At 48.2% G+C, this 13429-nt stretch overlaps 1 protein-coding gene across 1 annotated transcript in view; it reads right to left on the reverse strand.

Annotated features, from left to right (window-relative positions):
• The window catches only part of ERCC3 (ERCC excision repair 3, TFIIH core complex helicase subunit), a 30892-nt gene extending 21359 nt beyond the window's left edge, over nt 1-9533 (reverse strand). The window contains exons 1-4 of the mRNA XM_063429238.1: nt 9456-9533; nt 3912-4117; nt 3419-3655; nt 1190-1239 (exon numbers count right to left, since the gene is read on the reverse strand). Of these exons, the coding sequence (XP_063285308.1) occupies nt 1190-1239; nt 3419-3655; nt 3912-4117; nt 9456-9483 (521 nt within the window). The 5' untranslated portion in view covers nt 9484-9533. The remainder of the gene's footprint in view (nt 1-1189; nt 1240-3418; nt 3656-3911; nt 4118-9455) is intronic.
• Between the last annotated feature and the right edge of the window lie 3896 nt (nt 9534-13429).

A 13429-nucleotide genomic window follows, 5' to 3' on the forward strand; every position in this document is an offset into this window, starting at 1 on the left:
AATAGTCTGGAAATGGTAGAGACAGAGATTAATGAGAAAGAGAACAGTATAGCAGAAGGGACAAGTGAGCACAGAGGAGGTCCGGGACAGAACAGGAAGGAAGACTCTATGGTGAATGAAAATCAGAAGAAGAGTAGCAGACAGACCTGCGAATGTGCAAAACAGAAATTACTTAAAGAAAAGGAATTGATTAAATTGATATAAAATAAGCATTCCACTGAATATAATAAAGAATGGAAATTATTAGCATGACGTTTTGTGTTTTTTTTTCCCATCACTTAATTTAAATTGATACCTAGTGCTGTGTTTGTATAGTTATAGAAACATTATTCTCTAAGGATTCACATTCTTTTCGTCAACTTAAACGATAAACATGTTTTTTCTTTGCTACATTTGTAGACACTAAATCGTAATCACACTCATAGGAAACGTTTAAAAATAAATTGAAAAATGTGTGTGTGTGTTTGTATATATATATATTGAAACATATTTTACATTGAAGTTCTGATTGTCACTGTATACACACTTTATAGAAACATAGAATGTGGCGGCAGATAAGAACCATTCGGCCCATCTAGTCTGCCCAATTTTCTAAATACTTTAATTACTCCATGGCCTTATCTTATAGTTAGGATAGCCTTATGCCTATCCCAAGCATGCTTAAACTCCTTTACTGTGTTAACCTCTACCACTTCAGCTGGAAGGCTATTCCATGCATCTACTACCCTCTCATTATAGTAATACTTCCTGAAATATTTTTTAAACCTTTGCCCCTCTAAATTAAGACTATGTCCTCTTGTTATGGGATACTTTACATAGTTTTTGAAGTACTATATGATATTACATGCTACAAACACACTCAATTTAGATCTTTAAGAAAGTTGGAAAATTCAAATGCATACACAGGGATACATTACAAATACTGATGTCCTATCTGGGGAGAGAAAGAGAAAAAAAAAGGGAATCGGACCAGCCTAACATAAATCCCAAACCATTATTTAGATTAAAAACTGGCCAGTGACAGCAGTAATGAAAGCAATCATCTCTTCTTTTTAGGTACAATAAGGAAGCCCTCATAGTCCTAGTTAATTGCATGCGTCTTTCCACTCTATTGCACCATGGAATATGCTGGCTAACTAATGAGAATAACACAAACTCAAACACAAGATGTCAGGGAACATTTATTTACCTGTTGTGTTTCAGAACAAGTTTCACTTTTCCATAACTGACTGTGCAGAGCTGGAGGACAAGAGAAATGAGATATTAGAATTAACCAAAAGAAATCCCATCTGTGTTTCATTGGGAAAATATGAAAAAGAAAGAACTCTTTTGCTAATCTATATATATATATATATTTATTTATTTTTAGGTGAGGGGGGGGGGGGGGGGGGGAGGGTTAGGGGAGACAAATGTGACTCTTCAGATGGAGTATTTGCCGTGATTGACTGGGTTAGCATTACTGTTGCCAATCACATCTCACACAACCTAGAAGGAAACTGGGAACTACTGAAAACTAACAAAAAACTCAAGGTATTTGTCCCTTACTGCTATTGTGCCCTAAAACCTACAACATTTCTACCCCCCTCCCCCCCATAAGCAATAAGGGTATGTGAAAATGTTAAAATTAAAGGGCAGGAGTTATATTAAAGGGACTCTATAGTCACCAGATCCACTAATGTGTAGTTGTTCTGGCATCTACTGCCTGTCTCTTTTTGCATTTTTAATGTAAACACTGCCTTTTCAGACAAAAGACAGTGTTTACATTGCTGCCTAGTAACACCATTAGTGGTAGTCACTCAGACGGCCACTAGAGGCACTTCCTACTTCAGTGCTGCACTGTTTGGTGCGCCTACGTTCAGTGTCTCCACGCTCTGCATGGAGACGCTGAACATTTACTATAGAGATGCATTGATTTAATGCATCTCTATGAGGAGATGATTATTACTATTATTTTATTATTTACATAGCACCAGCGCTGTACAACGGATGTACTAACAGACACGTAATTGTAATCAGACAAATGGACACAGAAGAACAGAGGTTTTGAGGGCTCTGCTCAATGATTTACATGCAAGAGGTAGTGAGGTATAGTGACACAAAGGGTATAAGTAGGGGTAACGAAATAGATTGCTAGAAAAGTAATCACTGAGAACTTAGTATGTATTTTAAATAGTTGCAGGAGAGAAGTCATGGGGGGGTGGGGGGTAGTTGCAGGAGAGAAGTCATGGTGTGGTGGCGGGTATGAAAACCGCTAACAGTTTAGATGATATGCTTTCCTGCAGAAGTGTGTTTTTAAATATTTTTTGAAGGAGTGGAGACTGGGTGAAAGTCTAACGGAGAAGGGAAGGGAGTTCAACAGAAAAGGTACAGCCCTGGAGAAGTCTTGGAGGTGAGTATCAGATGTGGGAGTACAGAGATGAGACGTAGGTCTTTGGCAGAGCACAGGGACCTCGAAGGACATATTTGAGTATTAGGGAGGATAGGTAGGTTGGAGCAGCTTTATGAAGGGACTTGTAAGCAAGCACCAGAATCTTAAATTGAGCCCTATATCTAACTGGAAGCCAATGTAGGGACTAACAGAGGGGGGAGGCGTGGGTGTGCAGGCGGAGAGGAAAATAAGCCTTGCCGCCGCATTCATTATAGATTACAGCGGTGCAATCTGTGAAAGCATAAGACCACTGAGAACATTAGCTGCGTCTGGTGTTAAATAAGGACGGATGTGAGCTATGTTTTTAAGATGGAAGCGGCAGGACTTGGCGATCAACTGGCCATGAGGGGTGAAGGAAAGGTCGGAGTCAATGAGACCACCTAAGCAGCGAGCCTGCGAAGTAGAGGTGATGGTGGCGCCGTTGACTTGGAGGGAGACAGACACAGAAGTAGCAACACTTGAGGAAGGAAAGACCAGAAGTTCTGTTTTGGACAGGCTGAGTTTAAGGAAGTGAGCAGTCATCCAGTTGGAAATAGCGGAGATACTGATTGGCTAGGTGCCGTGATTTGCAATAGGCTCTCAAAGCTTTTCCTAGTGGTGATTGATGATCTCTGCCATGGAGGCAGAGCCAGCTGCAGAGAGACCGGTACGGTGATGGAGAAAAGGGATGTAAAATCATGTGTTACTCCATGGAGAAGGGAGGCTGTCACCTAAACATTTATTACAGTACTATAGTATTAGGAATATATGTTGGTAATCCTGACACTAGTGTTCATTTAAATACTGTATCTATTTAGTAAACAATAAACGATTTTAAAAATGGTATACTCCTTATACTACACTGAGTGCAAAAATTGGTATTAACCTTTCACTTAAGGTGTAAATGTGAGCTAGTGTGCACATAAACAGCAGTACTGCTTTAACACAGGTTGTGTGGCTTTAAAACCTTTTATATAGAGGTTCATTTTACATGTTTGTTGAAATACAAACCTTGATAAACTGTACGATGCCATCAGGGACTCCAGTCTTGCTCAGTTTCTGCAAGTATTCAATAATATCGCTGGTCTGCAGTCCCACGCTGACCGCTGCATATAACGAGTAAGCGGTCAGTTTGTATTCATGAACGTGGACCGGTCGGCACACTGGCTCAGAGATGGCTACCAAGAAGTCCTGTGCATATTTGTATACTGGAGAGAAGGCTTCCAGGAAGATGTGACCATCCGGGGCCTGGTAAGAAAAGATCACTCAATGCAAATAGCAGGATTTATATTGCTCAGTTATTTACTAAACTGAGAATTGTCAGGAATTAAAGCAAATGTAAATGTGAAAGCCAAAAGAGCTAAACTGAGAATAAAATCTCCAAGCCAGCGTTGCTTTAAGTTCAGCTACTTCGGCCTAATATCTGGAATTTTCTTTGAATTCGTGACAATAACCCTGAAATGTGAACAGTGGCACATTATATCACAGAATGTTTAATACATACCACCCATAGTGGACGTGACAAATGGTCTCCTTTTAAAGGCATCTGTAGTCTATAATCCTTGGCTCCATATTCATCCTGTTTGGTACCCGCCTCATCGACCTGTTTTCCTGCTGCTGAAGGTACTGCTTCCTGGAATTCTCCACCAGGCCCTTCATCTTCATCATCATCCTCCTCGTCATAATGGCGCTTCTTAGATTTCTTCTTGTCTAAAAGAAGAACAGAACAATTAGTGATGTACAGCTAGATGTACTAGCAACACGTCCTAACTTATGATGGTTAAGGTACTTAAAAACCTGACGCATTTCCTTCACATACAGTCCTTATTTCATTACTGTATTAAATCAATACTTCACTTATTACTGTTAGACTCAGGGACGACTTTCTGGTCAGCCCGTGAGTATTTCTCTCTGTCCCTCTGGTTAGGGACCTTTTCATTGCTTCCCCTAACTGTCCGGTTCTCTCCCCGACGTTTAGGTGCCTTTTCCCTGCAGCTCAGACTTCCCGGCGTGTCGTGTCTTAGTTCCACGACCTGCCTGCTCATTCTGTTAATTCCCGCCTCTCCCTTAGGCTTAGCCCCGCCCCCGGCAACTGTCAAGGCGGCCATTTTAAATGGCTTCTATTCCGCGACTTTCCCATCGTTTTTCTGCGATCACCAACCTTGTCAGAAGCGTACGGTTCAACTGTCCTAGTGCTACAGTTTGCCGTTCTCATCTACTAGGAGTGGTGTTTCACGAAGCTGATGAAACCGGTGATGGCTCTCCTCCGCTCTCAGGGCATCAGATCCATAATGTATCTTGACGATATTCTAATTATGGCTCAAGACCCTCTTACTCTCCAACAACACACAGAAATGATAACCTCACTCCTTTAGAACCTCGGTTTTGTGATAAACTTGGAAAAATCTTCCCTAATACCCTCATATCTTCTCTACTTCCCTTCTAATTTTTAGGGTTTCAAATAGACTCCGAACAAGCCATTCTCCAACTCCCATCCTCCAAAATAAAGTCTAACAATAAGGACATTCGGAAATTGATGGCTTCTCCACACATCCATCTCCGCAATTTGGCAAGGGTCATCGGTTTACTGTCGACCTCCATTTAAGCCATCTTCCCCGGTCCGTTGCATTACAGAGCAATGCAACGCCTCAAGACCTTTTACCTACAAAGATCTCCTTTCTCCAAACAACTAATATCTCTGACAGTAGAAGTCCACTTGGAACTGGATTGGTGGCTCCACAACATGGAGCCATGGAACGGGAAGGCAATGTTCGGCTCCCTACCGGACTATTGGAATCGAAGAGCCAGTCTCTCTGGTTGGGGTGCGACTTGCTCGGATCTCTCTACCGGAGGGCTTTGGACACCCTCAAAACAGGCCTTGCACATAAACTGCCTCAAACTAATAGGCGGCTCCACTGCAGTTTGCAGCTTTGCAAGGGACGCATACATTGCTCTCTGACTCTCAGGATGGACAATGTCTCCGCAGTCCGTTACGTCAACCGACTGGGAGGTTCCCATTCCAAACTCCTTTTGGATCTGACTGGCTGGCCAGGAAAATCTCCCTGCAAGCAGGATACCTCCCGGGTCCGGACAACCTGGTGGCAGACTGGTTCTCTCGCCACTGGTATGTCACCTCCTTCAACAAGCTCATGGCCCCCTCTATGTGGACCTCTTCACGTTCCGCTTGAATCGGCAGACCAAGGCTTTCTTCAGTGGCTTCCAGACCCCTCCTGTCAAGCAGTCGATGCCTTCCTACAACTTAAGAGCATATGCCTTCCCCCCTTTTTCCACGATTCCTCGAACTCTGCAAAAACTCAGAGTCCTCTGGGTCACAATCCTGGTAATTACCCCTCTATGGAGGACACAGTCCTGGTATCCCAATCTGCTAAAACGGTCAGTGGACTCAAGGTATTTGTCCCTTACTGCTATTGTGCGCTAAAACCTACAATTTTCCTGTTTCTATTGTGCATCTACTTCCTCAGAATTGTGACCTCCTCCGAAGTCCCTCAGAAGAGTTTCACCCTCTCATCCTTCAGGGTCACCTTCAACTTGTGGCCTGGACCATTTCAGGGAATCCTGGGATGTCTCAGGACTTACAAACACTGCTAGAGGACTTCTATGGGACTCCTGGGCACAGGGAACGCGATGTTCCTACCTCTCCACTTGACAAATCTGGACTAGCTGGTGTGTGGAAAGTGATATTGATCCCTTTTCATCCTCTGTAGTTTATGTCATGAATTTCTTATCATCACTCTTTGACCAAGGTAAGTCCTATCGAACTATCAATCTTTTTTGCTCCACTATTTCCACAGCTCACATTCCTGTTGAAAATTCTTCCGTGGGCAGACACCCCTCAGTCTGCAGACTTTTGCATGGTATTCGACTTGCCACACCGCCTGCCCCTAGATATTCCCAATTTTGGGATGTGTCATTGTTTTTTTAAATTTTGGAAACGTGGCCATCAAACTCAGAGCTCACTCTAAGGCAACTTTATGCTAAATTTGTCCTACTCCTCTGCTTGGTTTCCTTCTGGAGAGTGTCTGATCTCAAGGCCTTTGATGCCCATGCTCTTATTTACAAACCCGAGGGTGTTCATTTTACCATCTCCCATGGACCAAGACCCTGTCATCCTCCGTGTTCTATCCATATTTCCCTGATAGACCCTCTCTATGTGTGGCACGTTGTTTACACCACTGTATAACTCTTAACCCCAATTTTCGTCCTGGTTCTCAAGCCCTTTTTCCATTGCTTTCTGGGCGTTAAAAAAGCAAATATGAAGCTGACTGAATAATCCAAATTTTATTAAAGAAACAAGGAGAATATTTTAACAGCCTTCTTGTCTCACCCTACTATCTGGGGTTGACAACTCCGCTTTATTGTTTGTTGGACTTTTATTTATTTTCCCACATATTTTGTTCTGATGATGTGTTATCTCCTGTGGTTGTGACTGACATTTATAGTGCTTATTTTTGCTTACAATTTGCTTGTCTAACGTGATTGCCATGATTATTAGACACTTCTTTCACGATATTTCTTCGTTCTAGTGTGAAGATTCTACATTGTCCCTCTGGAGGTCTTTCAGCTCCAGCTAAGCTATTATTTCCAAGTTTACATGGCTGAGGACATTGTTCACGTTTACAAGGTTGACTTCATTTGTGCGGCTGCATCATGGAAAGAGAAAGTGGGAGGAGCTTCACCATCAGTAGTTATATGATATCTATACTGTGATTGGTTGATTTTACTTTACATTGTTAAAGGGAAACTCCAGTGCCAGAAAAACGATCCGTTTTTCTGGCACTGGAGGGTCCCTCTCCCTTCCACCCACCAATCCCCGGTTACTGAAGGGGTGAAAACCCCTTCAGTCACTTACCTGGGACAGCGGCGATGTCCCTCGCCGCTGTCTCCGCCTCCGCGACGCTCCTCCTAATGATTACGTCGGCCGGTGGGCGAGACTAATCTCGCTCACCGGCCGAGGAGACCTAATGCGCATGCGCGGAAATGCCGCGCATGCGCATTACGTCTCCCCATAGGAAAGCATTGAAAAATCATTTCAATGCTTTCCTATGGGGTTTTGAGCGACGCTGGAGGTCCTCACACAGCGTGAGGACGTCCAGCGACGCTCTAGCACAGGAAACCTGTGCTAGAACCCAGGAAGTGACCTCTAGTGGCTGTCTAATAGACAGCCACTAGAGGTGGAGTTAACCCTGCAATGTAAATATTGCAGTTTATGAAAAACTGCAATAATTACACTTGCAGGGTTAAGGGTAGTGGGAGTTGGCACCCAGACCACTCCAATGAGCAGAAGTGGTCTGGGTGCCTGGAGTGTCCCTTTAACCATTTTTTGCTGCTGGGAGGTTTGGGTAAAGAAAGCAAATATTCGCCTCCAGTCTTTAATAAAATTTAGATTATTCGGTCATTAAACATTAGAATAATCCCTAATTATATGCAATAAAAAAAATACACAACTCATTTTCTCTTGAATCAACCTAGTCTTGGACAACACTGGATCATCATTTGGGATCTCAGTTCAACATTTTAGCACTCCAAAGTATTTTCTCATGCATACATCACAATTTTTAAGTCAAATGACAAAAGACATGTACTAAAAAAGAAGGTTGTGGTGGTGGTGGTGGTGGGGGGGGGTCCGAAAGTCCCATCTGTCCCATAGGTTTTTCCCAGACGGGCTTCTGCTCTGTTCATAAACATTCGTACAATGTCTGTGTGTATCCTTCAGTGATAGATTGTGTAAATAAATTGTGCTTTACTGACTTTGTTTAAAGCTACAAAGTATCATAACAAATAAGGTGAGGGTTTGAAACTTTGTAGGAATGTTTATAAACAGGGCAGGAGCCTGTCTGCTGCCTAGAGAAAGGCAATAAGGAAGATGATATTATTGTCCATGGATACAGGGACAGTGCATATTTGTGAACCCAAATATAAATGTGTGCCTTAAAATAATCTACTATGGCTAGATGCTGAGAAAATAATTTATATGGGTAAATAAAATGTAAGCTCTGATTTTACACAGGCTGGGACTGGACTGCTGACCCCCAGACCGAGCCTGCCCTCCCCCTGACACCCACAGACCGAACCTGCCCTCCCCCTCTGACACACCCAGACCGAACCTGCCCTTCCCCCTGACACCCCCAGACCGAACCTGCCCTTCCCCCTGACACCCCCAGACCGAACCTGCCCTCCCCCCTGACACCCCCAGACCGAACCTGCCCTCCCCCTCTGACACCCCCAGACCGAACCTGCCTTCCCCCTCTGACACCCCCAGACCGAGCCTGCCCTCCCCCCCCCCCAGACCGAGCCTGCCCTCCTCCCCCCCAGACCGAGCCTGCCCTCCCCCTCTGACACCCCCAGACCGAGCCTGCCCTCCCCCCCGACCGAGCCTGCCCTCCCCCCCGACCGAGCCTGCCCTCCCCCCCGACCGAGCCTGCCCTCCCCCCTGACACCCCCAGACCGAGCCTGCCCTCCCCCTCTGACACCCCCAGACCGAGCCTGCCCTCCCCCTCTGACACCCCCAGACCGAGCCTGCCCTCCCCCTCTGACACCCCCAGACCGAGCCTGCCCTCCCCTCTGACACCCCCAGACCGAGCCTGCCCTCCCCCTCTGACACCCCCAGACCGAGCCTGCCCCCCCCCTCTGACACCCCCAGACCGAGCCTGCCCCCCCTCTAACACCCCCAGACCGAGCCTGCACCCCCTCTAACACCACCAGACCGAGCCTGCCCCCCCCCTCTAACACCCCCAGACCGAGCCTGCCCCCCCCCCCTAACACCCCCAGACCGAGCCTGCCCCCCCCCCCCCCTAACACCCCCAGACCGAGCCTGCCCCCCCCCCCCCCCTAACACCCCCAGACCGAGCCTGCCCTCCCCCTGACACCCCCAGACCGAGCCTGCCCTCCCCCTCTGACACCCCCAGAACGAACCGGCCCTCCCCCCCTGACACCCCCAGACGGAGCCTGCCCTCCCCCTCCGATTCCCCCAGACCGAGCCTGCCCTCCCCCTCCGATACCCCCAGACCGAGCCTGCCCCCAGTGTCACCTCTCTCAGCCTTGTCCCTCCTGCCCATTGCAGCTCCTCCAGACCAGGAAACAGCTACTTCCGCCCGACTCTGCTCACTTCCGGTGCATTCTACGGCGGCGTCCGAGGGACAGACTCTGCCAGAGCAGTGAGCGGCTTGTGAGCGCCCTCTGGCGACGGCCGTGTAGAATGCACTCTGACCTTGGTTTAGTTATTCTGTATGTGAATGGACCATATATCACCTAGTGCAGGAATGAGCTACCTATGGCGTGTGTTCCATGAATGGCGTTCACACGGGGAGTCTTTGCACAGCTGCCTATGGCGTGTTCCATGAATGGCGTTCACACGGGGAGTCTTTGCACAGCTTCCTATGGCGTGTGTTCCATGAATGGCGTTCACACGGGGAGTCTTTGCACAGCTACCGATGGCGTGTGTTCCATGAATGGCGTTCACACGGGGAGTCTTTGCACAGCTACCTATGGCGTGTTCCATGAATGGCGTTCACACGGGGAGTCTTTGCACAGCTACCTATGGCGTGTGTTCCATGAATGGCGTTCACACGGGGAGTCTTTGCACAGCTACCGATGGCGTGTGTTCCATGAATGGCGTTCACACGGGGAGTCTTTGCACAGCTACCGATGGCGTGTGTTCCATGAATGGCGTTCACACGGGGAGTCTTTGCACAGCTACCGATGGCGTGTGTTCCATGAATGGCGTTCACACGGGGAGTCTTTGCACAGCTACCTATGGCGTGTTCCATGAATGGCGTTCACACGGGGAGTCTTTGCACAGCTACCTATGGCGTGTGTTCCATGAATGGCGTTCACACGGGGAGTCTTTGCACAGCTACCGATGGCGTGTGTTCCATGAATGGCGTTCACACGGGGAGTCTTTGCACAGCTTCCTATGGCGTGTGTTCCATGAATGGCGTTCACACGGGGAGTCTTTGCACAGCTACCTATGGCGTGTGTTCCATGAATGGCGTTCACACGGGGAGTCTTTGCACAGCTTCCTATGGCGTGTGTTCCATGAATGGCGTTCACACGGGGAGTCTTTGCACAGCTTCCTATGGCGTGTGTTCAATGAATGGCGTTCACATGGGGAGTCTTTGCACAGCTTCCTATGGCGTGTGTTCAATGAATGGCGTTCACATGGGGAGTCTTTGCACAGCTGCCTATGGTGTGTGTTCCATGAATGGCGTTCACACGGGGAGTCTTTGCACAGCTGCCTATGGTGTGTGTTCCATGAATGGCGTTCACACGGGGAGTCTTTGCACAGCTTCCTATGGCGTGTGTTCCATGAATGGCGTTCACACGGGGAGTCTTTGCACAGCTTCCTATGGCGTGTGTTCAATGAATGGCGTTCACATGGGGAGTCTTTGCACTGCGACCTATGGCGTGTGTTCCATGAATGGTGTTCACACGGGGAGTCTTTGCACAGCTGCCTATGGCGTGTGTTCCATGAATGGCGTTCACACGGGGAGTCTTTGCACAGCTGCCTATGGTGTGTGTTCCATGAATGGCGTTCACACGGGGAGTCTTTGCACAGCTACCTATGGCGTGTGTTCCATGAATGGCGTTCACACGGGGAGTCTTTGCACAGCTACCTATGGCGTGTGTTCCATGAATAGCGTTCACACGAGGAGTCTTTGCACAGCTACCTATGGCGTGTGTTCCATGAATGGCGTTCACACGGGGAGTCTTTGCACAGCTACCTATGGCGTGTGTTCCATGAATAGCGTTCACACAGGGAGTCTTTGCACAGCTACCTATGGCGTGTGTTCCATGAATGGCGTTCACACGGGGAGTCTTTGCACAGCTGCCTATGGCGTGTTCCATGAATGGCGTTCACACGGGGAGTCTTTGCACAGTTTCCTATGGCGTGTGTTCCATGAATGGCGTTCACACGGGGAGTCTTTGCACAGCTGCCTATGGCGTGTTCCATGAATGGCGTTCACACGGGGAGTCTTTGCACAGCTTCCTATGGCGTGTGTTCAATGAATGGCGTTCACACGGGGAGTCTTTGCACAGCTACCGATGGCGTGTGTTCCATGTATGGCGTTCACACGGGGAGTCTTTGCACAGCTGCCTATGGCGTGTGTTCCATGAATGGCGTTCACACGGGGAGTCTTTGCACAGCTGCCTATGGCGTGTGTTCCATGAATGGCGTTCACACGGGGAGTCTTTGCACAGCTACCGATGGCGTGTGTTCCATGTATGGCGTTCACATGGGGAGTCTTTGCACAGCTACCTATGGCGTGTGTTCCATGAATGGCGTTCACACAGGGAGTCTTTGCACAGCTACCTATGGCGTGTGTTCCATGAATGGCGTTCACACGGGGAGTCTTTGCACAGCTACCTATGGCGTGTGTTCCATGAATGGCGTTCACACGGGGAGTCTTTGCACAGCTACCTATGGCGTGTGTTCCATGAATGGCGTTCACACGGGGAGTCTTTGCACAGCTACCTATGGCGTGTGTTCCATGAATGGCGTTCACACGGGGAGTCTTTGCACAGCTACCTATGGCGTGTGTTCCATGTTTGGCGTTCACACGGGGAGTCTTTGCACAGCTACCTATGGCGTGTGTTCCATGAATGGCGTTCACACGGGGAGTCTTTGCACAGCTACCTATGGCGTGTGTTCCATGAATGGCGTTCACACGGGGAGTCTTTGCACAGCTACCGATGGCGTGTGTTCCATGAATGGCGTTCACACGGGGAGTCTTTGCACAGCTTCCTATGGCGTGTGTTCAATGAATGGCGTTCACATGGGGAGTCTTTGCACAGCTTCCTATGGCGTGTGTTCAATGAATGGCGTTCACATGGGGAGTCTTTGCACAGCTGCCTATGGTGTGTGTTCCATGAATGGCGTTCACACGGGGAGTCTTTGCACAGCTGCCTATGGTGTGTGTTCCATGAATGGCGTTCACACGGGGAGTCTTTGCACAGCTTCCTATGGCGTGTGTTCCATGAATGGCGTTCACACGGGGAGTCTTTGCACAGCTTCCTATGGCGTGTGTTCAATGAATGGCGTTCACATGGGGAGTCTTTGCACTGCTACCTATGGCGTGTGTTCCATGAATGGTGTTCACACGGGGAGTCTTTGCACAGCTGCCTATGGCGTGTGTTCCATGAATGGCGTTCACACGGGGAGTCTTTGCACAGCTGCCTATGGTGTGTGTTCCATGAATGGCGTTCACACGGGGAGTCTTTGCACAGCTACCTATGGCGTGTGTTCCATGAATGGCGTTCACACGGGGAGTCTTTGCACAGCTACCTATGGCGTGTGTTCCATGAATAGCGTTCACACGAGGAGTCTTTGCACAGCTACCTATGGCGTGTGTTCCATGAATGGCGTTCACACGGGGAGTCTTTGCACAGCTACCTATGGCGTGTGTTCCATGAATAGCGTTCACACAGGGAGTCTTTGCACAGCTACCTATGGCGTGTGTTCCATGAATGGCGTTCACACGGGGAGTCTTTGCACAGCTGCCTATGGCGTGTTCCATGAATGGCGTTCACACGGGGAGTCTTTGCACAGCTACCTATGGCGTGTGTTCCATGAATGGCGTTCACACGGGGAGTCTTTGCACAGCTGCCTATGGCGTGTTCCATGAATGGCGTTCACACGGGGAGTCTTTGCACAGCTGCCTATGGCGTGTTCCATGAATGGCGTTCACACGGGGAGTCTTTGCACAGCTTCCTATGGCGTGTGTTCAATGAATGGCGTTCACACGGGGAGTCTTTGCACAGCTACCGATGGCGTGTGTTCCATGTATGGCGTTCACACGGGGAGTCTTTGCACAGCTACCTATGGCGTGTGTTCCATGAATGGCGTTCACACGGGGAGTCTTTGCACAGCTACCTATGGCGTGTGTTCCATGAATGGCGTTCACACGGGGAGTCTTTGCACAGCTACCTATGGCGTGTGTTCCATGAATGGCGTTCACACGGGGAGTCTTTGCACAGCTACCTATGGCGTGTGTTCCATGTTTG

The sequence above is a fragment of the Pelobates fuscus genome, chromosome 8, assembly GCF_036172605.1.
Source record: "Pelobates fuscus isolate aPelFus1 chromosome 8, aPelFus1.pri, whole genome shotgun sequence".
Lineage (NCBI taxonomy): Eukaryota > Metazoa > Chordata > Amphibia > Anura > Pelobatidae > Pelobates > Pelobates fuscus.